This window comes from Molothrus ater, chromosome 3, assembly GCF_012460135.2.
Source record: "Molothrus ater isolate BHLD 08-10-18 breed brown headed cowbird chromosome 3, BPBGC_Mater_1.1, whole genome shotgun sequence".
Lineage (NCBI taxonomy): Eukaryota > Metazoa > Chordata > Aves > Passeriformes > Icteridae > Molothrus > Molothrus ater.
In genome coordinates, this window is record NC_050480.2 from 20,955,920 (window position 1) to 20,983,520 (window position 27,601).

Below are 27,601 nucleotides of genomic sequence, written 5' to 3' on the forward strand. Positions count from 1 at the left end.
TCCTGGCCTGACAGAGCTCCACCATAAAATTGTGTTCATGTACAGGTGAATAAACAGCACTGAAGGAATTCTTATGAAGTTGTTGTAGCCTTTGTGTTCTCTCACTCCCTCTTCTCCTCCCTCTCAGTTCAAGTTAAAAAACCCAACAAAACAGGTCATTAATAAATGCTGAACTCCAAGCATGCTTTTTCACTTGCTGTCACATCCTTCCTTTCTCCTTATGTATTACTAATCCACAGGCAATAAAACTTGTTCACCATCCACAGTAAACTAGGTGCAAACAGCAAGCAGCCAGTGTGACACAGGTATGAAATACCATGTCAAGGCACTTGTAATTGAGAATTATTACACCATGACAGTAAACCTACTCCCATATTCATATCTGTCCTTTTTCCAGAGAAAGTGACAAGGAAGCCCTCAAGAGACTGCCAGTTGTGTGTATTCTGCCAAGCATATTTTTATGCATTCTCTCAGTCACAATCAGCAAAATCCATCATCTGATACCACACATTTTCAGAAAGTACAAGCAACACTCCTCTGGCAATTTATTTGGACTAAGAGGCAAAATCATATGCTATTTTGGATAGCTTCCTCCTTAACCTGCACAAAATATTTCAGATATCAGACAGCAGCATAAAGAGCAAGGATCCCATTCATTAGACAAGACTACAGAGGCAGCTCTGTGAATTCGGCAAAATCCACCCAAGACAGCAGCAGTGCTGTAGAGCAATGTGCAGCTGCATCTAAAGGGCATCCTCTGCTCAGCAACCAAGTTTTCCTTTAGCGCTGTCCCTTTCCCCAAAACAAAAATAATGACAACATATCACATGCCTGACCACATTTACACAAGAATGCACAACAAAATTTTGGACCAAGTACCATACTACATTTTGGAGCATTACATAAAGCCACACATTGATGTGGACAACCCTTCAAAGCTTTGGCAGCAGCTAGGAACTTTCTCATAACCTTACAAGTTTTATTCTGAACAGAATAAAACAGAATATTTATATGAGAACAAAATCTCACTCAAGAAACAACCCACACCATGTAACATCATGCCTACTACCAGCCAGAGGGCACCTGCACCTTGTTTTAGCCACCAGACACATTTTCACAAGCCATAGTCTTGGCAGGATGAGTCATTCTTCCGGTGTCGGGGTGAAGCAGCTGTTTTTGTAGGTGATGGAGAAGCTGCACCAGGTAATTCAGGCCCACCTTCAGCAAGGACTGGTGCCGAGGCCAGGTGAGGCACTTTCTTTCTTCCCAGGAAACCAGCTCCTTCAAATCCCATTTTCTTTTTGCTTTCTGCTTTGGTTTCATTCTCTTCTTCTGGTCCTCTTCTTTTGAGATCCAGAGAATTCTCTGGCAGGCGGTGAACCTCTGTACTGCAACACCCACCTGCATCTGTCACACCTGTGCCTCGCACTTCAAGTGCTGTTGATTGGACTGCCTTCCTCTCAGCTGCACCGCCCTCAGCTGTTGCCTTCCTGGCCTCTGTCTGGCTTGAATTCCCATTTGCAGCAGCTGCCTTTTCTGTTGGGCTTTTGCTGGATAAGTTAAAAGCCTGGAAGTCCCGGTAGCTGTGAAAGCTCTCTGTCCGCCTTGCTCTTGCCAATAGGGGGCTTTCTCTGTATGGCCTCACAGAGCCATATGTGGCAGTTTCGTGGATTGTTTCATGGTGCTGCAATTGGAGGCTTCAGAAAATACAAGAAGAGCAGATGTTAGGCTGAGAATAGCAGCTAGTTCTTCTGCACACCATTGCTCCCACCTACCACTGCAATTACCACTACAAAAAAAAATAGCAATACACTCATCACAGCCGCCACACAAAGGCTTCCAGATCACTTCAGATTCTCTGAGAATACTTCAGTCTGCATGCATACAAACCAGTAGAAATCAAGGAGTATGTGTGTGTAGTTTAAGCCACTTAGGGCATGAATTCAGAGGCTTAGCTACAGCCTTCAATTCACCAAACCCGTTTGCCTACCTGAAAAGCAAAACCTTCGGTGTCTGTGGCCGGTGCCACCCTTGGTGACTTACCTGGAATTAGATTCTCGAAGCCGGTTTGGCTGAACAACTGAGGTGGCAGGACTGATGTTGGGTGTGGCACAGCGAGATGTACTCAAGTCACACTGGTCAAGCAGCTTGAGCAGCTCTTCCTCTGTGGGGCCGCCAACATCTGCAAGAGAGAGAGCAGGTCAAGGAGGCCAACTCCATTTACTGCAGTCAGGCACCTCTGAGGACACGAAAAACAACCAGACCACAGTCCTGGCGTAACACAACTTACCTTTGTCTTCACTCTTATTAACCATGTCCATAGCTGTGGTCAGGTCCCACATCTGGATGCTGCCATTAGAATGTCCAGTGAAGAGGTAGCGGCGTGGCCGGGAGCCCATCCTGCTGGATCCTTCACATTCTCGCACAGTAAATGACGAGATGGTAGTGCAGTCAACTGCCTGGATCTCACAGATCCTACAGGAAGAGAAACCCCAAATTACCTGAACAATTGCACCTGGCAGAATTTGGTGACTGAAGTCAGTACTGGTTCATTCATTTTCTGAGAAGGCACCAAACTTGTCATCAGAAAAAGACCTTTTCTCCAGATGAAATTCCTTCCCTTCCCCTGCATGACTGGCACACTGCTCAGCTGCAGACAATCCTTTCCCACCCCCAGTCCATCTGCACTCTTACTGCTTGTTTATTAGGCAGCTCCCACATGTTCTATGTCCGTTTGCTATTTGCAATGATAAGAAAGCTAAGGCTCTCACAACAATGACAGAAACCAGCCCCTTCACATGCTAGACACTCTAGGAAACTTACCTGCAGAAACAGCACATTTAACCACAAAAGTTATACAAAAAGATATACAAAAAAACCAAAGATGATATATCTGTAATGTAGATGTTATCTATAAAGATAACTTGTCATATCACAATTGCAATTTCACTTGTCATGGCAGACCTCCATTACTTTTTTCCCCTTTATTTTAGAAGCTTATGAGGAGTGATGAGAAGAAAAGGACTCCCAAAACTAAGCTGCTCATGCTCTGGGTAGTTTGTTTTACTGGCTGTTTGTAGTGAACTTTTCAGCCAAGCAGTGCCAAAATAAGTCATAGTGTTGAGGCATTAATGTTTTCATCCAGATTCAAAATTATTAGGCAAGATTTGCAAAAATGAAGCATAGAACTGAGATGCATTGTCATTTTCTGATCTCTTGTCATCTTCCTAGCCTAACAGGAAGAAAAGCAGCTGTGGATTTGACAACATTTTTTTTACTATGTTGGCAGCAATGTTAGAATATTATGAATTCAAGCCTAAGAAAATAATTGAATAGATGACCTAGAAAACAAGACCCCCATTGTAAAGGTTCTAATATCTTCAAGGCCAAAGCAAAAAAAGAGAGAAGCCTGTTTGTGAGGAGCATAATCCCTCCCACCAGCAAATCCAGCATGAGTTTTGAAATTAAATGTTAGTATGGTACCATGGTTGAGAGTCACATATTCTGTAGAGGCACAAAAATGTTTGTTTTGTGAGCTCCATCATGAAGTGAGTCTCTGATATCAGGCTTCTCAAAAAGCCTTTGAGGTTATAGTAATCGTTAAGTAACAGGTCTGTTACTGGCGTGCAAACAGAGTTCAGCCAGAGCTGTCAAGCATAATAGAAGGCTGTTATGTGCAACTGCATGCACTCAGCTTGGAGCAGGGAGACATCACCACCTGAACAGGCCTAGTCTTGACTCTTTCCCACTTAAAACATGGATTACCTTTTCCCAGTTGAAGACAGCCTAACAAACAGCTTATTCGTAATGGGAACAACTTTTTGGATAAACACTTGCTGGTCATCACGTTCACCAAAGGGTCCTAGAGGAAAAAAAGGAAAGATCACTTGTTTGTTTGTTTCAATCCCCTCAACTTTTCCCCCAAACAGTTCTGAAGACCCAGACTCATATGAGTATGACCGCTGCAATTTTAAAGTATCAAGAGCAGGAAGCCAAAGATGACCAGTAGCTAGCAAAAGCCATCCAATGGTTGGCAGTCTCTACAGATCTAAATCAGCTTTTGTTCTTCTAAGGGACACACATTCTTAAGTTTGCTGTGTGTTCCTGGAGGAATTACTATGTCAGCACAAACCCTACATTAGGTCTCTATAATAAGAGTAAATAATTTGTTATTTTGCAGCTCCTACACATCTAAAGGCTTAATCAGATTTCTTGCAACTGACCCCAGCCTGTGTTCACAGGGCACCTTATTCATCAAAGGTTCATTTGCAAGGCTCAGACCACCAAGGAATCTGAACTACCTGTCTGCCCATATTTACCAACACACATTCCTTCAGTATACCTTGCTACAGCAATGTGCTAGCACCCTTTGCCTCTGCAGTTGCAGGGCTTCAGTGAACTTTGTCACCACTTCAAAGTCATTTAAGAATTTTTTCCATGCTTTGTTTAACTCCAGCTGAATAGTGAACTAGAATTTGCAGTAGACCAAATGTTTGCTATGCTCATCTGCTTAATACAGTCTCCTGTGTTTTCTCTCATTTTCTAGTTAAATCAGAACTGAAATGCTACATCAGTTTGTTCAAGGGAGAGGTATAGTATCTGTGTTCCAAAGACTTTTTTGTCTCTTTTTCTGTCATTCAGAGTAAGTCCTTTAAGTGTACTCACTCTCTATAGCCTAAATAATAACTCCAAGTGAATCTTACAGATCCTTGCAATCGTTTCAAAGGGAGAGCAGTGTATAAGAGCTTACACCCATCATCTTGCATGTTATAGGGCTGTTAAACCATTATATGACTAGTGAAGGTACAGGTACAGCACAAACCAGAGACATCCTACCAATGTCATTTCCAGAGCAGTAACTGCCATGACTCTCTGCTTCCTCCAGGGATAAGATTTTGAATGATGCAAGAGGGGTTGAGCCTGGCTGAGTGGAAATCATACCCCGGAACCGAGTCACAGTCCATGTCCGGACATGGTTGTTATCAGCACAAACTAGAAAGGAAAAGATAGGCATTTACAAGGGATTACAAAACATTCAGATAAACTTCTCTAATGATCATGTGTATAGATAGTATTTCAAGACTGAGTGAGTGATCAACAATTTAGTCAATGTGAGGTCACACAGCATCTCCAGACAATTTTCTAACAGTCTACAAATTCTTGCTGATGTCCTGTTTATTAATAGTTTTGTTTCTTCATTCAGAAATTCAAAAAACTGAGATAGGTGCAACACCAGACTAAGGTCTGGTCTAGCACTAATAGCCTACAGCCCCTTTCAGTCCCCTGTGTGCAGATGCTAGGACAAGATGTCATGAGAGCAGCATGGCAGCAGAACCCTCCTCACACAACAGCCCTATTCCATTTAATTCATTCATGAACTCAGTTTTGTACATAGAGATGTGCCCTCTCCTGGTACTGAGCAACATGCAGGGGAACAGATGACCTCTGGGCTCTTTATTTGCAGTATAATCCGATATCATGTTCCTGTTCCTTTTTTTTTAAATAACAGGACAGCAGCAAGATGTAGACCAGTTCTCTGCCATGCCATGGCTGCTGGATTCTAGATGAAATAGATTTTTACAGAGGAAGGAGTGACTGCATCTTCTCTGCAAGTAAGACACGTTCCTAAGCATAAGAATAGCACAACAGACACTGGGAGACTGCAGAGAAAAGAAACAGAGACAGCCCTTTGAAGTCATAGGAAGGCTTTTTCTAGGGCCCAGGAGGAGATGGTACACATTTTGCTGCAGCCCAGAAAGCTCCTTAAAGGCTGTTAAAAGAAAACTAGTGCTGAAGGACCTGTACACAACAATAAAACTTCACATAGATACATTGGTTTACAAGCCCTTTAGTTTCAACAAATGGCAACCTTCAAATAAGACACAAATGAAAGAGTGAGTTGTTCTAGTATGTGGTCAAATAAAACTTGGACCTATCAACAGCTAAAGGCTGTGAAGGAAGCTTACTTTAAGAAAGAGGATCCAAGCAAATCTAGCCCTTCTCTTATCCCCACATCTGTCCAACTCATTTCTATCACATGTGGGAATGATGCAAGTTATAGAGCATAGCATACAAATACTGCATTGCTCAGGAGGAGGGAGAACCACCAGTACCCATCTGTGCACACATTACCTGACACGAGGTGTTTCTCTGAGAGCATGATCTTTGTGACAGGGCTTCGATGAACCGTGAAGGTCTGAAAGAGCTGAGGGCCAGACCCGACTGTCTCAGGGTGCTGCACAATCACCCTCACTGCTCCAGAGCTGGTGCCATATGCAATCTCAATCCAATTGCCACTTACACCTACAACAAGCAAGAGCACAGTTGTTCCCCCAGGAATAAAAGCTAGGCTTATTGGGGGCCAGGGAAGGAGACAGCAGAAAGCAGTATTTCCAAGCTTCCACAGTAAGAAAGTTATGTCTTTTAAACACTCGTTATTTTTCCATAAACACTTTGCCACTAAAATGACCCCAGGTTTGTTTGATTCCATACTACATGCTTCAACAGCGTCTTAACAAAAGCCTCTTTTCCCATTCTCTCCTCCCTCCTCAAAGAAGAAATGGATGAAGTCATATAGTCAGATATTTTGGCACTCCTCACAGTGATATGGTCTATAGGTGCCATGTAACATTTATTTTTCTGCTTTAGTTGGAGGCAAATGGGAAAGCAAAGCAAAACAGAAAGAATTACAATTTTAAAAGTCACTGTGGTATCCATATTATTACGTGAAAGTAACGACTTTCTCCCAGTCTGGGCTCTTTTGAGTTTTACTTTGCTTTGGGTTTTTGTTGTTGCTATTGTTTCTCTTTTTAATTTAAAAGATAACTGCACCATAATTTAAAAAAGCATCATCAAGCTGCATATGGAAATGTTTCTTAGCTTATTGGTTATAAAGTCAGACACAACAGCAGGGTTGTGTCTCCCCCTTGCCCAGTCCAGCACAAACTATTTCAGCAAATACAATTCATAACCTAAGTGCCTCTCTGGTGCAAAAAGCTTAAAACCTACCAAGATACATTAGGCACAAGCATAAATATAGGAATACATGTAAGTATATGTACCTATTTATACAGATTACAGGTGTAAGGGAAAACAGCTGTGCCTAGTGTTGATCATTAATTTGAAGATGATAAATGAAGAAAAATTCTTTGTTTACATCAAGGCCTACCTTTAACCCTGCTAAGCATCACAGAAAAGGAAATAGGAAATAGGAAAAGTCCATTTAGAAAACAGAAAAGCACATTTCTAACAAACTCTCAGTGAAGAGACAGTAGTAGAATACTGACTTGTTTTAGGTGTGAGGTAGACACTGAGAGCTGTTATAGCATCATTGGAGGGATCATGGTACAATTCTGTCACAAGAAGATCATTGTCTTTCATTCGAAGTGGGAACTTCTGCATGTCTGTGGGGAGGAGACATTTACTCTCATTAGACAGAGTTGTTCTGATGCAACTTAAGTCAACTAAAGAGTGTAACAAAAAAACAGTAGCACCTCCTTTTTATTCCACCTTGCTCCCATTTCTTACCTATATAGTAGATAGAACCATTGTTACAGCCCAGCAGCAGGAAAGACCCAGCAGTATCATAGCTTGTGATAGGAACAACATCCTGAACCTAACACAAATAGAAAGGAAAAAATAATAAATCAGGACTTTAAGTTGTTACTTCCTCAGTTTTCAGACATTTTTGGTGTGTTTTGTTGAACATCATTTGAATTTGGAACTAGACTGAAGCCATTGTGCACACACTTCCATGTACAATGGCATTCTTGAAGTATTCCTCTACCAAACTGGATCTGAAGTCCTGAAGTTCAGCAGACAAATCAGCACAACTGCTCTGGAAGATCCTTCTCTGTGTGAAGGAACACAGCTTCGAGAGTTGCACCTACACCATGTCTTCAAAAGTAGATTTTTTTTTCCATATGCCAGTGAGTGTGTTTCACTCTTTCTGTCCTCTCCCTTCTTCCATTTCTGACACGTCCTTAAGAGATTTCTGGACCAAGGAACTAGATGTTACCAATCTATGCCTTCTTTTATTCTATGTTTTATCACTCTGCCAAACTATAGAAATCTCTGCCTCTAGCAGATATATAATGAGGGGTAAAAATTCTTGTTCCATTACAGTTTCTCATTTCCAACACACAATGACACCAAGCAAACTGGAAGACAGCCCTGTCATACTTTACTTACTAGTCTACAACTCAAGGTGAGAGATTACATGTGCCCTTTCTTTACCCTCTAGGATTAAAAGGAGTGCTTATTCCTCCAAGTGGGACAGAGATTTCAAGCAAAGAAAAAGTTTAGCTTCTCCTAGGTAAAATGTCCTATTTCAAACAATTATTTTTTGCTTCAGTGCTGAGGAGGAAAAAGCCAAAACCCATTTTATCCAGAGAACTCAAACATGCACAGTGTCATGGTATCTGTCCTGTACTCTATGTTTCAGTCAGTTAACTTAATAGACCTTGAATACCAATTAATGGACATTTCAGCCTAAGTTCTCATTTCTCTCTGACCAGCATCATCCTTCCAGTTGCTACAGAGACTTGAAAAATGCAAAATACTTACAATGAATCAGCTGGATAAAAGCAAACTAACCAACCAAATAAACTTCCCCACATCCCAAAGAGATTCGACCCTAAACCAGTACCCCTTCGTAACTTAAGGATGGTCTGTAAGCCCCTAAAACATTTTATCTTCCTTCTTTCTGCAGCAGGGAGAATTGCTTAGTGTTCCTAGATAGGAACACTAGAGATGATTCAGCAGCTGCATCTGCCAAGATGTGAACTTTCATTAGGAAACAACATTAGAGCAACCCTGTATAACAGTAAAGCATGGCCAGTGAGAATCCTCACTTTGCCTAGTAGGATTTTCTGTCCCACTCTACTTTATGCTACCTCTTACTCTATAGTACTTCATATTCTGCTTCCTTTAAGCTCTCCTTTGCTAAGAATTACATTACTAATGTATCTAGCACCCACACCCTCCTTCTCCTTTTAGCATGCAACTGAACACTGCCAGAGGAATAAGTATTAGGGAAACCACCCCAGTAGTCTGCTAAAATCTCCAAGAAGGGAAGAAGATGCAAGAACTAATAAGATGCAGAGATCAGAATTACGTCTTCAGGGTGTAATACATCAGAGATCACCACATAAGGAAGAATAGATTTGCACAAATAAGAGTACAACTTAGAAAGACATCAGCCTGAAAGAAGATGAAGTTGTTGTTCTGAAATGGAGCATCAGCACACTGTTCTACAAAAACCTCTCTCACTGAAGGAAGTATGATTGCATCCTAAGTCCAGAGCTGTGGACAACTCATGGAAAGCAGTCAGTTAAATATCAGATATTCTCATTAAGAATTTCAAGATTAACCCTGCCACTTTACATCTTTATGGGGTTCTTCAAGAAAAAATGTGTTCTAAAGGGATATTAAAATCTACAGGAAGACATTTGTGGGTTGGGTTTTTTTACTAGCAACAGAGCCCAAGATACAGAAAGCACCTTGAAATGGTATTGTTTTGGGTTTTTTGTTTGTTGGTTTGGTTTTATGTGGGTGGGTTTTGTTAGTTTTGTGTTTGGTTGACTTCGTTTGTTTATAAAAGGAGCTATTCTCACCCTCTTGAAAAAAAAACATCCAAAATGTTTTATAAACAATATAAACTGGTATATATGTAGACAATATAGACTGGTATATAAACCTCTCAAAGATTTCCTACTCTTCAATAAGAAATGCTTTCACCAAAGGAATAGTCAGTCAAACTGAGAAACTATTCAGGTGATCAGACAGATTTCTGTGGCTCCCCCGAAACAAAGATGATGAATGGACAGCAGGTTTTTTTTCTTACTACTTGCTCCTTTAGAAAATACTGTTAAACACCAGCTTGCCACATAGCATTAAGTTGTTCCTTAACAGAAGATTTTGAAAGGCATCAGTAGAACTTTAAATAATGTTTTGTTTGATTCAAGGCCATACTAACCTGTCTCTGATGCAGAAGCAGAGTTATCCCACACCTATTATCTATGTTATTTGTTACCAGTACTGTCACTTAAGGGTCAAATCAGAACTCAGTCAGTAAACAGTGCAGCAGCCTCAGGTCAGTGCTGCCTCTTGAGATTTGCAAGACATTTTTGGGATTTTCAGTGCATCCAGGTTTTGTGCCACAAACATATACATCCAGCTGCATTATAAGCTTTGTTATTTGAATGCTGGACTGTTTCTCAGACTCATATCGACTCCATGGATCTCTCTATTTAGTGTGCATTCGGACAACAAGAATCAATGCAGCCAGAAGCATCCACACACAAGACAGGCATCATTAAGTACAGTCATGTATTTCTGTTGACAAAGAGTCTCCTATTGTAAAGCATCTTTGAAGATCCCCAGATACCAAACTGCCTTCTTGTTTTCTTTCAGATGGTCCGGAAATTGCTGTCACACATTCCCCATGATTTTATTTCCTATGATGCTAATGAACTTTTTACAAAGTTAGTAATCCATAAAGAAGTTTAAATACACTGGTACTTGACATTTATTACCCCAAAACACACCACATTCTTTCATTTGAAAGCCTAAAAAGCATACTTAGCAACACCAAACAAGTCAACATTCTGCTCACAGGCACACTACCCAGTTGATAAACTCCATAACACAAGTTCGGGCTGAAAACCCTGTGATTATCATTTCCCACATGCTTTTAAATTATTTTATTCTCTTTTTACTAGAGAGGCATTCCAGCTTGTAAAAAGTGATGTGGAATATTGAACAGACCTGCCAGTGCTGAGTCACAGCGTTCCACACTCCAACTTTCCCTGTATGGCTTGTAGCCACCAACTGGTTGCCAATGAAGAAGAGAGCATCTACAGGCACTCCCAGACTGAACACTCCTGCAAAAAATGAAGAGGCTGTGAAGCTCATCTAAAATAAAGAGAAAAGCACAATAACAATGGAATCTTTCCATTATTATCAAATCACATTTATTCCAGTAGCAAGTAAAGAACAGCCAAAACTGGGTTTGCAGTATGCTCGGTGAGGCACCATGCATGCAGCAAACTGGGTTCCAATGATTGGCATTTTGATGTCATCTCTGCTAATGCCATCATTGTTTGGAAAGGAGAAAAGAGGCAAGAGAAGCTCAAAAGCTCTTATGAAATATACAAAAATATACAAACATTTTTCTACAGCCATCAAGTTCTCCAATGGCTTTAAAATAAATAAACTATATTACAGCAAACAGAAATTTTTGTTGTTTTGTGGGTTTTAATTTAGCTGTGACTATGAAGCATCATTTAAGAAGCAGTAATTTCATGGGTTTTGCAAATTTGTGACATACTAGTTTGCAATTATCTGTTAAAATATTACAAATTCTTGATGATGGTTTTTTGGTAAGTCCAGTCAAGTAAAAATATTTTGAAAATGGATTTCAGGAATTAAATATGACTACAAGGCTTCAGCCTTATTCTTTGGAAAAGACTGAACAACTCAAATGTGACCATATTTGAATACATTCTAATTTCTCTTTTAGTAGAAATACTTGAACTCAGACAAATAAGCAGCCTGCAAAAGCCTACTTTCTTTCCATTCCCAGATCCATTATTTGGTTGCAGTCCATAAGCAGAGAGTACAGGCTAACAGGCTCTTAAAGCTTGAAGCTATACAGGGAAGTAGCTTCCAATCATCACATACTATTCAAATTTGGAAGATAAAACTTACCAGCAAATAAATGCTGGCCTTCCAAGTAAGGGAAATGTGTCATCAAGAACATTTTACTTAATAAAAATCAGCACAGTGCAGCTCTTGACAGGCATTGATGGCTGTGGTTGTAGTTGACCCTGACATCTGAGGCCTTCCACAAAATTGATCCTTTCTTTAGAGCTTCCAAGTCTCATCATAGATCCCACATGAATAACTTTAACTGAACTGTGAACTTGGATAGCATACTACATTTTGTACTACTTATTGGCCATGCATTTAACAGTTACAGCATACTCAAAAGGTCTGAGGTAATTTTCAAGTTTGCCAGCTATGAAGTCCAGCAAACTGGCCCTGTAATTAACTTGGTTTGTAAATACTTCTAGGCTATGTTTTTCTGCCTGGTAAGTACAAAAATTCTGGGGATACATTACAACACCAAAGTGTCAAGCTTCACTCACAAATTTCCTATTGCATCCTGCTCACTCTATATATTTATATTACTTCTCACTAATATACCTTAACTGTAGCAGATAGATGTTGTCCAAACAAGAGTATCCAATAGCTGGAAAATTCCTCAACATTGTTTAGGACAAATTCAAATGAACAGACTGTCATTCCCACACAAGAATCAGCCCTCTGTAATATCCAAGAAGGAATCTGAGGAAGTTGTTTTAATTATGGTGCTAAACCATTTTCCAGGACACAGTACAATCATTCAATGCAGATAAGATTCAGCAGTACAGGGCACATGAAAAAGGCAGTAATAAAAAATCCACAGAAACAACTAGAATTGATTACTCCAGAGAAGGACGAGGTTCAAGGAAATCAAGGAAGACAGCCTGAATGGTCTGGAGGAATTTGAAGTGTCAGTCCTGCTTAGGCTCAACAATCTTGAGACTTGTCCACAGGGGAGACAACACTATATGTAATGACAGGCTCTTGTCCTAAGGGTCCCTCTCAGTAAAATAGTGCTTACAGCAGCAAGCCGGCAGCAGTGTCTTATGTAAGTAATATGGAAAGGGAAGAAAACGCTCTGGGAGAGCTCTATCACAGAGATGCCAGCCCACACAATTTGCTGGGGATGGTGTTGCCAGGCTCCAGCAACTGTTTGGAACAAGTAGTTTCTTTCACAAGATGACAGCAATGTACTGTATCTCTAACACAAAGCAGCACTGTGAGCATTTGTCTCCACAAGGAAACAAAACAGCTACGTTCAAGTTACAACTATTAAACACAAGCATTTTTTAAACCAATCAGCATGACCTATTATCCAAAAGAACAGCAGTACATTTTGGTCAATGTCAGTCTGACTGAGAATTTCATCCTGCAGGCACTTTCTGTCTGCTTCCCCCCTCCTCCAGCCCCAAGTGGAATTACTCTGTTTCAGTGTAACTTGAATGCAGTACAGCCTGGTTAGCAAAAGTCCTTGCTTCAGTTTTGTTGTCGTTTTCAGTCATAGGCTAAGCTATCAGAACTTTGCAATACTGGCATATTTTAGAGTTTTTATTTGAACTAAAAGTCCACTTATGTTTTTTTGTGTCTCCTTGCACTTGATTTTAAAAAAATCCAAGATGCTCCTTCTTGTATCTTACTGCAAATCCCAAGGTACCACAAGCAGCTAATGAAACCAGAAAATGCAGGAGGAATGTAATGGCAGAGTGCTTAAAGCAATGCCTGTTACAGAAGTACAGCTGTCACACCTACTCTTCCCTGTCCTTAAGATTCAGTCAACATGAGCAAAGGAGAAGAAAAGGCTTCTCAGATCTGATAATTACTCACTGCATTTAATGGAGATAATTTCATATTCAACTCTTAGACACACCTTTTGTATTTTTTTAAAAATACAATGGAATCTCCTTTTCCATTTTGCTGACCATGATTATATATAAGAACTCTAAGAGTCACAAGTAAAAGAGCAGTACACAGCTCATACAAGACCTTTGCCTTTCCCCATCTTCAAATATGACTTAGTGTTTTCACACATTCATGCAGGGAAAAAAAATGCAACATCCATTAACATAGCTAGAAATTGCCTGAGAATCTGTCAAATAAGCTCTTCTTTAAAGGCACATGGGTCAAAACTTGAAATTGGTAATTTGACTTTAATTTATGGCTACTATAATTCTCAAGGCTTCAATTCTGGAAATATATCTAATAATAAATTACCTCAGCATTAAGTTTCAGAGAAAAGTGCTCACATAACCAGACTGCTGTCACACTTTGTTAGCAGTATCCAGTGCCAGAGGAAACGGACGTTACTGGTATAGCAGTGGCTATTCAAACACCAGAGATTAGGCTAGAGGAAGTTCCAAATCCTGTTCCCTTCAGTGCCTCCCAAATTTTCCCCTATATTTGAACAGCAATGACTCAGACAAGCCACCAGGTAGTACCAGGGAATATTTACTTCAGGAAATGTCTTCTTGCTGTTTCTAAAGCGTACAATTGTGTGTCCTTCAGTGCCAAGGTGTATAAGCAGTAATTCCTGTATGCTTAAAGGAACAGTGTGGGCTTTTTTCCTATCTTGACACCCAAGTTATAAACTCAAGAAATTTTCACCTTCCACACTCCATTTATGAACCATATTTGACAGAGAACTGAAGTATTTTTGTCATCTCTATGTAAAAATGTGTATGTAAAATCCTTTAATAACACAAAGGAAAGGAAAGAGCAGAATCACTTTGTATCTGTAGATTTCCACCTCCAAAGATTAGTTCTTTTGTGTTATGGCCTAGTTCAAATGCAAGTCTAGGGAAAACTCAAACTCTTAATTTGAATTTATACACAAATCCTCAAACTGAACAGTAAGTATTGGTTACTCAGTGCTCTTTTATTCTCCATCTCTGACTTTGAGACAGGATTCCTGGTGCAGAACTGAAGGAAGTTAAAGCACTTTAACAGGTTGCTGCACTATAGCTTGTTTTGTCAATCTGTGAAAGTGAATAATGAACACCAGAAATCACACATACCTCAGAACAAGGTCTCAGACTTCCTTCTAGTTAGACACACACACAAAAGAAAAAACAAACCAGGTAATGATAGGTACCAATTTCACTGCCACTACCACCATCTTGAATGCTCCACAAGATAATGCTACTCTCCGAGGCAACTGCAACCATCTTGTCCTTGTCTCCATGAGGTCCTCCAACCACCTTGGCATTGAGAGCCACCCGCTCAATGGTCCAGTCCAGATAGGGACTGGTGAACACCTGCTGCCACCCAGATGACTCTTTGATTCTGGAAGGGCAAAGGGGAGAACAGGGAGCAGATGTCAGAGACTCAGGAACAGATAGCCCAGGCTAATCCTGAACCAGTGTGGATGATTCAGTCTTACAGTCTAAGCCACAAACTTCAAATTCTAGTGAAGAACTACAGTCTACAAGAGCTGCATTTTTCCCCATTTTGAAGTCTGATATTGCATATTATTTCAGTGCTTTGCAGCTACTGGGCTTTTTCTTAATATAAGCACATCTGATATGAAAGTTACAAGATGAAGCCAAAAGCTTGGGCTAACAAACACTAGATAATGACGTTCAGTGTAAGACTTTAGAGGAAAACTCTGTTAATCTCCTTATATATCATGCAAGAAATCAAATCATGCTTTAGCATAAAACTCTCCTCTCCAGACACATTTTCTATTTATGGTGTACTGTAAGCAGATAATACTGAATTGACTTCAAACTTTATTTTTAGAGAATAACTTTCCTGTGCATTTTTAAGGCTTAAATAGTGTAGGCACAATTTATCTTACTTAAATTCAGGCAATAATTTAGATACTTTGCAATGGAGCTAAAGCAGACTAGATCTCTGCAGTCAAGTTATAGAAAATTAAAAGCAAAAAGATATGTGTACTTTTTAGCATTGCTGCCATTATTTCACTTCAGTGTTGCATCCTGCCTGGAGCTGAAGCACCACACAGAAGTTGTAATGAATAGATTTAAGAGCACAATTGCAGTAGCAAGACTTTGAATGCAACAAAGACATTATCGCAAACCTTATAATCAAATTTTAAAAGACTTTTGTCATACTTCAAAATTAAAAAAAAAAAAATTATCTTTAGATGCCCTGTACTTTGATCTAGAAGAAGGAAGGAGGGAAAATTCCACCATTGTATTCCTAGAGCTCCTTCAAGTTTTGGAAGAAAAAAGAATACAAGACTGCTACCTTGAGTCTCTGAGAAGAAAAGCAGCACTTTAAACTGGCATGTTGACCTGCACCCTCTCTCACCAGCCATTCAAGTCTGACATGATTCATCAAAAGCATCACTAATGACATAATTTCATTGGCAAAAAGTCTTGTTAAGTAGTTTACCAAGCAGGAAAGAGGCAGAATCTTTCAAAAATGAGCTAGCAACCAAGGAAAACAGTCAGAGATAAAATCCTAAAAAGGGGACAATTAGCACAAAACCAATTGCCAATCATTGCCTCTTTCTCTGTCAGACAAAAACATTAAGCAGAGCAAGTGAATACACATTTAATACAAATTAAAGCAAAAAAAATTGCAGTGGTGCATGTAAGTTAGATGTGATTAAAGTTACAAAGTTTAAGGAACTGAGTTAATATTTTAGAGAGTGAATAAGCAGCAAATATGGCTTTAGCTTGGCAGTAAGCAGAAAGAAGCTGTTCACATTACAATCTTCTCCCCTCTTTTTCTGAACCACAGTATGACAGCCATGTTAGATTGGTCTGGGCAACAGCTGTTCTTAAAACATTACTTTCTATCTGAAAGACAGCCACCAATTAAATTAAGACTATGAGATATGAACTAAAGACAACTTCTGTAATGTGAAGGTGTTGCTTATCTTCACCTGATCTTAAAAAAAACCCAGTTTGTTTTCTAGACATTGACGACATTTTTCAGCCATCCAAGTGAAGTAGCAAGTGTTTAACAGATCTGCTCAGCTAAAAAAACCTGAAGACAAGGTAGCAAAATTATGTAGCAAAAGTTCATTAACTGTTTCAGCTTCCTTGACAGTGTAACATCACAGACTGTTTCCAAACTCGCAGCAGGAAAGCTTTTTAAATTAATTTTCAACTGAAAGGCCTGCTTTAAAATAGTTGTATCAGAGTCAATTTGCAACTTTTCCAACAGTATCAATACTGACATCAAAGCAAAATTTGAGTTCCTATCAAGCTTTTTATTTTCGCCAAAAAAAAGCGCAGCAACTCATATTTGTAGGATGAGACTGAATGCATTTATCTGCTGCTATTTCAGAGTAAGAATTTTGCTTTGCTCTTAGCCAATAATAATGATTTTTTTAGCTTCCTGTAAACTGACAGGCAATTCTATTCCTACCTGTAGCAAACAGCAAAATGGGCATAGGCAGCTACTATCCAATTGTGGTGGCCAGCTACTATTAGGACTTTGCGTGGGTCCACAGGAAATCCTGAAAACAACAAAGCTGAAGTTAGGCAAGTGACGAGTATTAGAAGAGCAGAGATGTCTGTAACAGGATAGAGCTCTCCGCTAGGATGCGCAACAGAAACTTTGATAGTTAAGTTTTTAAGAATCATTTTCAGCAAGATTCTAGTTCGCAGTATTGCTCCTCACAGCTTTGGTATGCTACAGAACTAATGCTTGAGGAATGCACCTTTTACCTCCTTTTACCCAGGGCTGCCTGTTTCCAAACTTCTGGCAGCTCACTAAGAATCAGCAATTCATACCCTTCTTTCATATTACATAGATTTCCCTTTAACATAGTCTAGATTTTCCTAACACTGCTATGATTTACAGGACTATGACAGAAATACAACACTTGTAACAGCATTATTTTGCTCGCAAAGTCAAAAGCTGGAAAATGACATAATTCAAGTCTATCTCACTTACAGTTTTTCTGTGCAGACTACCTTTACTCTAAAAACTTGACTCTTTCAGGGCAAGTGAAGCACCAAGAACAAGGAAGAGGTAGAAGAGCAAGAATTAGGCCCTGAAAAAAGACCAAAGAGACAGTGGCCACTCTGGTTTTGATTATGGTTTTAGTACAGTATAAGGCATTTGTCTAAGGGGCCATGCTAAGACTGCATGAAGAACTTTGATTTGCCTTTCTCTCAAGCCTCGCACCTGGACTGTGAAGTAGTGAGCCTTCAATACTGTATAGGGAGTAATCTTTAACTAAGTATTCAGCAATTTTAACCAGGCAATCACAGAATAGCAGATTTAAACCAGCTACAGCCACACAGTTCTTTCCCAGAGACAAGCATCTTTGCAATTTGCTTTGGTTTTAAAGCTGACACTCCTCACCTAGTCGGACTGTACCTTCCCCCATACCAGCAAGTGTAGGCTGGACACCACCTCCATGCATCTCACTCTCATTCTGACCCGTTCTGATGTCAGTCGGTGGCCCAGTAGTATTATTTATCTTACGGCTGGGAATGCCTATTTAAAAAAAAATGGTTTGTGTCCCTCCTTAAACTTCAGCAATATAACAGATGTTAGCTCACTTTAGAAATACTTTAACACTTGTGCATTTTGATGAAAATTTAATTTATCTGCTACAAGAAACAGGCAATACTGTAACACTGAAACAGGAAATGCTTTTGCTCTCTAAGTTGACATTCACCATCTAAGGAATTATCTTCAGAAAATTTGTCAATAATTGGCAAGATATCCTTTAGACTTCTGATTAATACATGAAATGCGTTCATCTCTACAGAGAATTTTAAAGGTCTAACAGGTACTCATGTTGGTAAAGGAAAGCTCATTAGTGGTGATTTGTCACTAGGCAATAGGACACCCAAGGTACTTTACATTCAGAAAGAAGAAAGCACCCCATGCTGATGACATTAAACTGAAAGGCTCCTGAAGAACCTCTGCTCTAGTCTACAACCAAACACAGCCTGCTTAGTACTAACATGCCACATCCCCCTGCCCAGTATTCTAAACATGCTGTTTGTTACAACACAGAGATCACAAGTGACAGCAACAATGACTACAAGAATACCTGGAGGAGGTAGGTAGCCATGAAAAAGGACACTGCCACATGATGAGCGTTCCAGTTCTTCACATAGTAGCAATCTTCTCACTAAGGAGGAAACCCAGATACGACCTCAGCTTTCCCTTCCTTGAAAACATTACATTATCTCAAATATCCTTCCATTTTTAAAACCTTTTACTTTGAAAATCTTCAGGGTCACAACTGCCCAGGATTTGTCAGTAGACCATTACTACAATAATAATTATAAGATGAGCACACATTAAGGAAAAAAAACATTACCTAAAGGAGTGATTCCATAGAATTCAGCTTCATGCCTGAGAACATTAATACTCACTCCCCTAGAGAAATAGGAAAAAACCATAAATCAACAAGAACAAAGTGAGGCAATACTTTGAATATAAATGCTTGCATACAACTGGATATTACAAATCTAAATATCAAGCTACCTAACTGTTTATAGAATTACCACAAAATTCATTCAACATGCTGATGTTTGAGATTTTAAAGTGATCTTAATTTGACTCAATTTTCATTAAAATAAAGATAGAGAAACAATAAAGAAATACACTGCAAGAAGTGGTCTACATTACAAGAATCTACTAACAAAACAGAATGCCACCACTTCTGTTTCCACCACGACATACATAGACTCTAGGCCTGGTCCAACATCTGTGAGGGAGCTGAGCCACATACCAGGCACCCAACTAGATGAGTAAGATAAAATATTCATCACTTGAAGACACATTTTGGATTGATATGAACTTCTTACCGTAAGTCTAACTCCTTTGTGCGAAGAAAATTTAAAATGGGTGCAAATGCTGCTGGATCTCGATCAATAAATATCTGCAAAGAAAAATTTCTGTCCTTGAGTACTGTTATGGAGCAACCATCAGCTAAAGTGCTATTTTATGCTCAATGTGGGAAAGAGGAGTTGAAGATGAGGAAGTGAGCAGATAAACAAAACTCAAAGTTTTTGAGCCTCTTCTTTGTTCTCATTATTCTACTGTCCACTAATTAATTCCTATAGGACATATATACAAACACTGTTGCAAATAGATGCCACTTAATAAATCTGTTCTTTAGGTTCTAGTCTCCAGAAAGGACAATGGATGCTTTCACTTTCTAGCATGTGTTCAATATGCAGTAACTGTAATAAGATCTCAAGATAGATTTTGGCTTTTTTAAATTAAATTACCATCAAAACTCTACAATTTTAGCAAAGTACTTGGGTGCCTTACTATTGCTCAACAAGATTACTGTAATTATAGTTTTCTCTTTAGGAATATCATACCACAGACTGAAATGGTGATGGCTACATGTTTTTGCCAAAAAAAAAAGTGACATTTCCATGTTGCATTACTCAACTACCCGTGCAATGCCTGTCTAATGAAAATCACACCTCAATGCAATACAGCAATTGGCATTTGCTCTGTTTAAGACAAGTAGAGTTGCTGTTTCTGCATTACCTATATAATGCATAATTAGCATAGAAGTACGAACATTGTTCAGTTTCCCTTAGCTTGAAACAAAGATGAAAAGCAAGAAAGCCAGGGGTGTCACTCATTTTCAATGAAAGTTTAGCCTGACTCAGGCAGTGTAATTCCATTACCATCCACAGTGAAAATGCTTTAGGAGAGAACCTAACCAAAAGCATAACACTGAATTAATGAGTTACAGCACGTTCATTACTCACAGCACCAGTTTCATCCTTTAGTGTTGAAATTCTTCCGCTCAGCAAACTGAAAAACAGGAAATCTTCATTAGATGTCCCCAAGAAATGTACTGACACAAACATAGGGTAGGAACACTCTCTGGGTCAGTTAGCTCTCCTTGATTACTTTTTGGTAACACAGTTTATCAGAGCAAACAAGGCAGCCAGAATGCTGGAGGAGTGAAATATCTCTCCTGGACAAAGGAGAAGTGTATGCACACCTAAGGAAAGTCTCAAAGCTGCATCATAATGACCTTCAGATCTCCAAAGAAAATAGACACAAGCCTGAAAGGATGAAAAAGTTTTCCCAGGCCCTTAGAGGGCTGTGTAGTTTGTTAAAATCTAGTTAAATTGGTAAAAGCTGCTGAAGCAAAAATGATGAGTAAACAACCCAGTCTGTAAGGACTTACTGGACAAAAGTGGCATGAGTTCATTTTTACACAATTCTACTTCAAAGTTCTTCTCCCATCAGATTAAAGTATTTTTTCTCCAGACCCATATAAAACAGAATGTCAAAATCTCATTTTACAGGTAAGATGGGCACCAACACCAACAACTTTCATTTGATTCTGGATGACAATTATCTGAGATTTTTCAGTATTGGATAGCTTTCAGAACAACCTCCTTAGCATATTTTGTGTTGAGACTGGGGAGTAGCATGAAATTCCTCCTTGTTCCATTCCTTGCATGCCTCAAAGAAGGTGACATTTCCCTGACATTTCATTTATCTGAACATTTCAGTAAAATAGGAACAGGAAATGCTGCATATGTCAGCTGCTAGGCTTTTATTGGGAAAGACATCTAGAATATAAAAATTAAATGTAAGGAAGAAAAATTGCCAGCATTTAGGTCTTCCTCTGTGGCTTTAGGATTAACTGGAGTGATAGAGGTACAGCAGCTGCAGAACAAAATACAAACCTGCAGAACTAGTAATGGCACTGATGTAAGTAGAGGATGTTCAATAATTCAACAGCTTCTGCATCACAACTTAAAACCCTCAAAACTTTGAAGTAACTCAGAGTAGAGCAATAACTCAAAAAAACTCCAAACCAAACCAAAAATGTTAAAGGCACTGCTAATGCATATGGCCAGTAAGATCACAAGTGTAAACAGAGTCACAGCCAGTGGCATGTCCCTTTCCTGCAGAACTGGAAGTTATTTCCACAATACTCCATCTAAAAATGACAACTCCTCAGCACATATGAGGAGCTGCCATGGCTACATTCAAGCAAGAAGATGCCTCTTGGGTAACAGCTTACTTCAAATTAATCTGTCCCATTGCTTGAGATGGGGGGAAAAGCGTTAATATGGTTCACAACATAAATTAAGAACTGAGAACTTTTTTTTTTTTTTTAAGACTGTTAATTTGTGTTTGTTGAATGTGATGATATATTACAAATACCTGGAAAAAAATGAGTCTGGAATCCACATCAGTGTTTGTCTTGATGTGCTGAACCTATGAAAACAAAGTTACAAGTTCAGAATCAACTGCAAAATTGGAAGCAAGGCTGCTTTATCTAAAATTCCTTGATTTGTCCTACAAAGCTAATATCATACAGGTTTGGGAAGTTTGAGATGTTTAAAATACCTGCAACAAGTCAGAAGTTGCAGATTCTTTGCACAGATTGTCCTTAAGCATGAAGCAGGACCATCTGGAGACCACAAAAGTAACATTCCTTATATGTTTGTAACACACTGTCCCAAACATCCTGTATTTCCTGGTTCCCACACTTCAACATTAATGCTTGCAAAAAACCTTCCACAAAACCCAAACACTGCTCCACACACAAAACCCTAACAGTAAAATATATATTTATCATCAGTGTGGTTTATTTGTCAATAACTGCACATTATTTTGCTGCTCTTACTTAGGACTGAAAGGGTGCTACATTATGCACTGCAAAAGACTTCAAGTTAGACTTCAAGTGAGATTCAAGTTAATATTTTATAGGAACATGAATTATTTGCCATTTTGGTATTTGGGCCCCTCTTGGGGAGGAGGGAGGGGCAATAACAATAACAGTTAAAAGAAAAAAAAAACATTTTTGACTCTGAATCATATTGTGAAATAATACAAATGATAATATAACTTATGATACCAGACAGTACTTTACATAATAAATAACTATGGATTATTTTATACTACTTCTGGTTCTGATTTAACATGAAGGAAGACAACTGAACTGGCAGCTTGGACAATGAGCTCATGCTCTGCATCACTCTCTGGCTGTACATATCCTCTTACTAGTGCCATGACTAAGAAACCTCTGGTGACCTCTTCATTAATGGAAAACAAAAAGGATATGCAAAAGTAAAATTCCATTGCAACTTGCCATTTAGTACAGGATTACAAAATACAAAATATTTTTTGAATGAAAATACTTAGTCATAATTTATATAATTTTCACTGCTAGTATTTTCCAGGTTTGGGGGGGGGAAGTAAACAAACCCCATCCCCATTACTTTATGCCCCCTAAGAGGCAGAAACACAGAGGCTATGTGGAACTATATAAAACATGGATTGTGCATTTGCTCACTGCAAACATAACAATGGCAAATCTGTTCTTAACAGAAAAGCTACAGTGTCAGTGTTCTAAGCACAAGCATGCACAAAGCCTTTCCTGAAAAAAAATTAAAAACGCTTCTCTAATCTACTTCTAAGTACTTTTGCTCAGCTTTTCTTATCAGTAATACAGGTCACTACCTCTGTCTAAGAGTAAGGGATGATACATTTAACGATATAATAGCATGTGAAAACAATGAATTACATTAATTTGATCCAGAATTAATCCAGATACTGCTTGTTACTATAAGGATTGATGCAGCATCACCATCATCCTCTTTCAATTTTATCAGTGTGTTCAGACAGCACAGGATTTCCTGTCTATAATTTAGTACTATGGTACTAGTTTAGTAAGCAATAGCTCATACTAACATATACTTTAGAACTTTTAATCCATAGGCATTAATCTATGTAAACAGCCAGAGTCCTCCTTTCCAGATGCAGAAAGAAGCTCAGCCAGCAACATTTACATGCATTGGTGTATCTGCAGCTCCATGCTGTGGTCAGACAGGCCTCTTATAAGGAAAACTAGGCAAAGCCAGGGCAAAATCCTCAAAAGACCCTTAAGCATATGACAGCTTAAAGTTATTTGAAAGAAAATATAGGTAATTGGAAACAGATGTGACAAGTGAAAGCTACAAAACAACCATTTTCAAAGTCTATTTTCCGTGCAGGGTTACATTATAACCAGAGGGAGATACAGAGTCAAAGGAATTCACCCAAATTGATACAGTAATTTCTGTGAACATTAACTTGCAATAGACTTTTGTTCACAGTAAAGGAATTCACTGAAGTTGTGACCAGAAGTGACAGAGCCATCACACAAAAGGGAGAAGTCCTGACCCTCCCAGGGAGCAGTGGGGACCTTGTGTCTGAGCATGGAAAAGCTGGAGTCTCTCTAGTACGTGCTCCACAGTATAACTTGTGTCAGAAATAGAGGGGACTGCTCATTTCCTCCTCTCATACAATTCTACAAACAACACTAATAGTTTCAGGTTTCTAGTGAGAGTAATGAGAACTACTGAAGAGGAGGAAACGTGTACAGTACCCCACTCTCACCCACTTGCTGTGCACATCTTCCACTCCACTATCAGCTAAGAGTCACCTGCCCTTGCAAACTGAAAAACATGGCTCAGGTGTAGTTTCCAAAGGACATGGGCACTACAAGGGAAGCTGAGCTTGCAAAAGACCAAAACTTCTCACACAGGAGTACTACAGTACAGTCTCTCTATTAACGGGGAAATATCCATGTACACATTTCCTACGGCTTACATCCAAATGTTGACTAATTTGCCTCATTCTTCCCACCTCTCTGTGTAGGCAAGCCCTCTGAGGGTGTGTATTTCTTCCTTGATTACTGCCTTTCCATAATTCTTCTCTGCAGAGGCATTTAATAAGGAAAGCAGCTTTAAGATTCCACAGGTAATAAAATCCTAAAAGTTAAACTGGCCTGTAATTTCAGATACAGAGTTCACTGAAGAACCTTATGCAGCATAACATGAAATCTGGTCCAAGCCTACATCAAAGTTATCCTGAAAGTATCATTACAGGTGAGTTTCACCCGCGCAAGTTACAAACAGTTTCTCTGGGTTGAACCAGGTTCTTAATATCTTACTAAAGCAAAGGAATTCTGCATTGATTTCTACGGCACTCCAGTTTAAGAAAGGCTGCAGCACACAATTTAGTTAAAAGATCGAGTCCATGCTCTGAGTAATGCAAGAAAATTCTTAAAATAGCAGTAGTAGTTCTTACTACTTCCAGCTGTCTCCACGTTGTGCACATTACTTGGGAAAACACATTACTTCAGTTTCCTCGAGCTACAGTGATCTGAATGATTTCATGCCTGAGCATTTTGACAGGAATGTTTGCACTGTTTATCATGCAGATTCTGACTACAGCTGTCCCACAATTCTCTGCCTCAGCCTGCCAAAACCTCTACATCTGCCAGCTTCCACACTTCCAGCGTACATTTGAAAACAATACAGCTCTTTATTCTCGTTGATACCAGCGGTATCGTATCAGCTATTTTAATATTTTAGTCTCTGAGGCTGCTACACAGACTGTTCACTAGCAGCCTACGCATGTGACAGCAGGGCAAAGCTTCTATCCCTGAAGAAGCTGGATTCCCGTAGTCTCTAAGGTGTATGTAGAGCAGGCTGCCCTGGCACCACGGGCAGACGCCACGCGGAGCTGCCAACCCGCCCCATGTCCTCCTGGGGTAGCCCCGGCCCCGCAGAGTGCTGGGGGAAGGCTCATCCCGGCCGTGCCCCGCGGGGCAGCCCCAGGCACGAAGCCCCGCCACGGCCGGGCGGGCTCGGCAGGGCCGCTGGGCGCTGCCCCTTGCTCGCCCCTCGCCCGGCCCGGCCCGGCCGCTCACCTGGTGCCGCCCACGTTGAGCTGGATGATCTCCCCGCTCCCGGCTCCGGCGAAGCCGCCGCCGTTCCCCGCCATCTTCCCCGCCGCCTGCTCCAGCCGGCGCCCGCCGCCGCCTCCCGCCGGGACCTCGCGGTCGGGGGAAGCAGCGGCGGAGCCCGGCGAAGGCGGCGGGGAAGGAGGCGGCGGGGGATCGCCCAGCGGCGGCCGGGGCAGGGCCGGCGGCCGGGCGGGCTGAGGCCGCACGGGCTCCCGGCGCTCAGGCCCGGCCGGGGGCGGAAGAGGCCATGGCAGCAGCGGCGGGAGGAGCGGGGCCGGCGCGGGCCGACAGGCCGCCGAGCGGTGTCGGAACGCGGCCGGTGCGGGAGGCGGGGCCGGCCCGGCGGCGGCGGGAGGAGCCGGCAGCGCCCGCGGGCAGAGACGCGCCCGGAAGGGGCCGGCGGGGCCCTCCCGCCCCGGGAGCCGCGTCACGCCTGGGGCACGGGAACCGCGGCACCGGCGCTGTCGTCTGGTGCGGTTTGAAAGGAACGGGGAGCCGCCGCGACCCCCGCCTTTAAATAAAGAGAAGGGCAACGGGGCTGGTGAAGGATGTGGAAGCGCAAGTCCTGTGAGGAGCAGCTGAGGGAGAGGGGGTTTTAGCCTGGAGAAAAGGAGGCTCAGGGGTGACCTTATGGCTCTGTGCAAGTCCCTGAAAGGAGAGCGCAGCCAGGTGCGGGTCGGTCTCGCAACGAGTGACAGGACAAGACACCACGGCCTCAGGCTGCAGCAGGGGAGGTTAAGGTTGGACCTTAGGATGAATTCCATCACAGAAATGGTGATCAGACATTGGAATGGACTGTTCAGGGAAGTGGTGGAGTCATCATCCCCAAAGGTGTTTAAGGAAAGACTGGATGTGGCACTTGGTGCCTTGCTTTAGTTGATGGGGTGGTGCTCAGTCATGAGTTTGATTTGAGGGGTCTTTTCCAACCTAATTCTCTGAAAGCCATGACTAGAGTGAGGTCTTACTCGACCTTGCATCCTCCCACCCACAGGCACCCCAGGCTTAGGAGCTCAGGCCCCTGGTAAATGTCAATTCTGTATGAGAGAGGCATGGAAAATGAAAGTTCCTTGAAAACTAAATGAGAAGGCAGTGAGCAGTGCTGTGGAGTTTAGAGCCTGGTTGCAGCCTGCAATCATCAATCAAATTCACCAATTACAGGACAAAAATACTAGACATGAACATGACATATCCAAGCCCACAATGCAGGCTTTTCAGGAAAAAAAATCCATCACATCACTCCATAAAGAAAAATTGAGGTGGAAATAAATGATAGTGTGGTTAGTAAAGGAAGTCATAAAATCATGGTTTATATTTTTGAGGGCAGGCTTTATGATCAATTCCTACACTCAAACAAGGAAAAAAATAAGCAAACATGAGCCTAAATTTTCAGTGATATTTGTCCTAGACATTGAAAACCCACAGGGAGGATCCAGGCTCCATTTAAACCTAATGTTTTTCCATGGGACTGAATGGATAGACTTCAAGCATGCTCAAAAACTGTGTTTTGAATACATTGTGAGCTTAGGAGTAAACTGCTTGAAGTTACCTGGCTACTTCCTCACTTGCATACCTTGGAAATTAAAGGTTTGTTCCTCTAGTCATATTGTAGAGCCAAATTGACAAAGGCTATGAAGATGCCATTGTCAGACCCTGAAGTTTTTTGGAGGAATGACTTCTCTTTCACAAGACCCTATGCTCTCACAGTGAAACAAGCTGTGCTGGCTGTCTGGAGCTAAGTGTTTAACCAGCATGGTGTGTAAAAGTCAAATATTTCTGTAATGTGTTCTGAATATGTTAACACAGCTGCTTCTGTGGTGTGTTTTGCCCTACAGCCCAAGAGAAAAGGAAAATTAAAAAGCAGCTGAACATGTCACCAAGCCCTAGGCCTTCATGCTTTCTGTATGCTTTAGAGTCTGGCTGTAGCTTGCATTTCTTCTTGAGTTCAAGAAGAGACATGCTTTCAGATTTCTGCTGAGTTGTCCTCTTCTTTCATGGAAATTATAATAATAGGAAGTAATAAATGTTCTGGTGTGCTATCAGGCACAGAAGGAAATTGAACTTCTCTTATGTCCTGGTGGAATCCTCTAACCATTAAAATACTGGATAAAAGACTGGCATGGGATATTTCTTTTCTTCTTGTTGAGAGGAAGACTGACACTCCCTACTTCAAGCCTCAGCTTGGCTCCTAAACCATGTTTGCCTCAGAGTGTCTGAATACCATGAAATTTTAGTTTTGCTTGTTCTTAAATAAAACTTGACCATCACTGACATTTGTCACTCAATAAATGAAAG

At 40.7% G+C, this 27,601-nt stretch overlaps 1 protein-coding gene across 2 annotated transcripts; it reads right to left on the reverse strand.

The window, feature by feature from the left end:
• Positions 1-432: 432 nt before the first annotated feature.
• KCTD3 (potassium channel tetramerization domain containing 3) lies at positions 433-25,647 on the reverse strand. Of its 2 annotated transcripts, XM_036380789.2 has the most exons (18): positions 25,274-25,627; positions 21,736-21,789; positions 20,316-20,361; positions 19,392-19,465; positions 18,902-18,960; positions 18,629-18,709; positions 17,929-18,063; positions 16,984-17,074; positions 14,735-14,925; positions 10,768-10,883; positions 7,528-7,615; positions 7,287-7,403; positions 6,133-6,303; positions 4,837-4,992; positions 3,766-3,862; positions 2,291-2,475; positions 2,044-2,182; positions 433-1,697 (listed from the first exon to the last, which is right to left on the reverse strand). In XM_036380789.2, exons 1-18 carry the CDS (start codon positions 25,345-25,347, stop codon positions 1,115-1,117), a joined length of 2,457 nt encoding a protein of 818 aa, XP_036236682.1. In that variant the 5' UTR covers positions 25,348-25,627; the 3' UTR covers positions 433-1,114. The 2 variants fall into 2 exon arrangements, with proteins under 2 accessions (XP_036236682.1, XP_054370357.1); XM_054514382.1 differs by lacking the exon at positions 17,929-18,063 and having other exon boundaries at positions 25,274-25,647.
• Positions 25,648-27,601: the final 1,954 nt, after the last annotated feature.

Coding starts and splice junctions, on each gene's coding strand:
- KCTD3 (XM_036380789.2), bottom strand. CDS start 25,347: ATGGCGGGGAACGGCGGCGGCTTCGCCGGAGCCGGGAGCGGGGAGATC. Junction 14,926..16,983: donor CATTTTGCTGTTTGCTACAG/GTAGGAATAGAA, acceptor TTGCCCTTCCAG/AATCAAAGAGTCATCTGGGT. Junction 6,304..7,286: donor CTACCTCACACCTAAAACAA/GTCAGTATTCTA, acceptor TGCTTGTTGTAG/GTGTAAGTGGCAATTGGATT.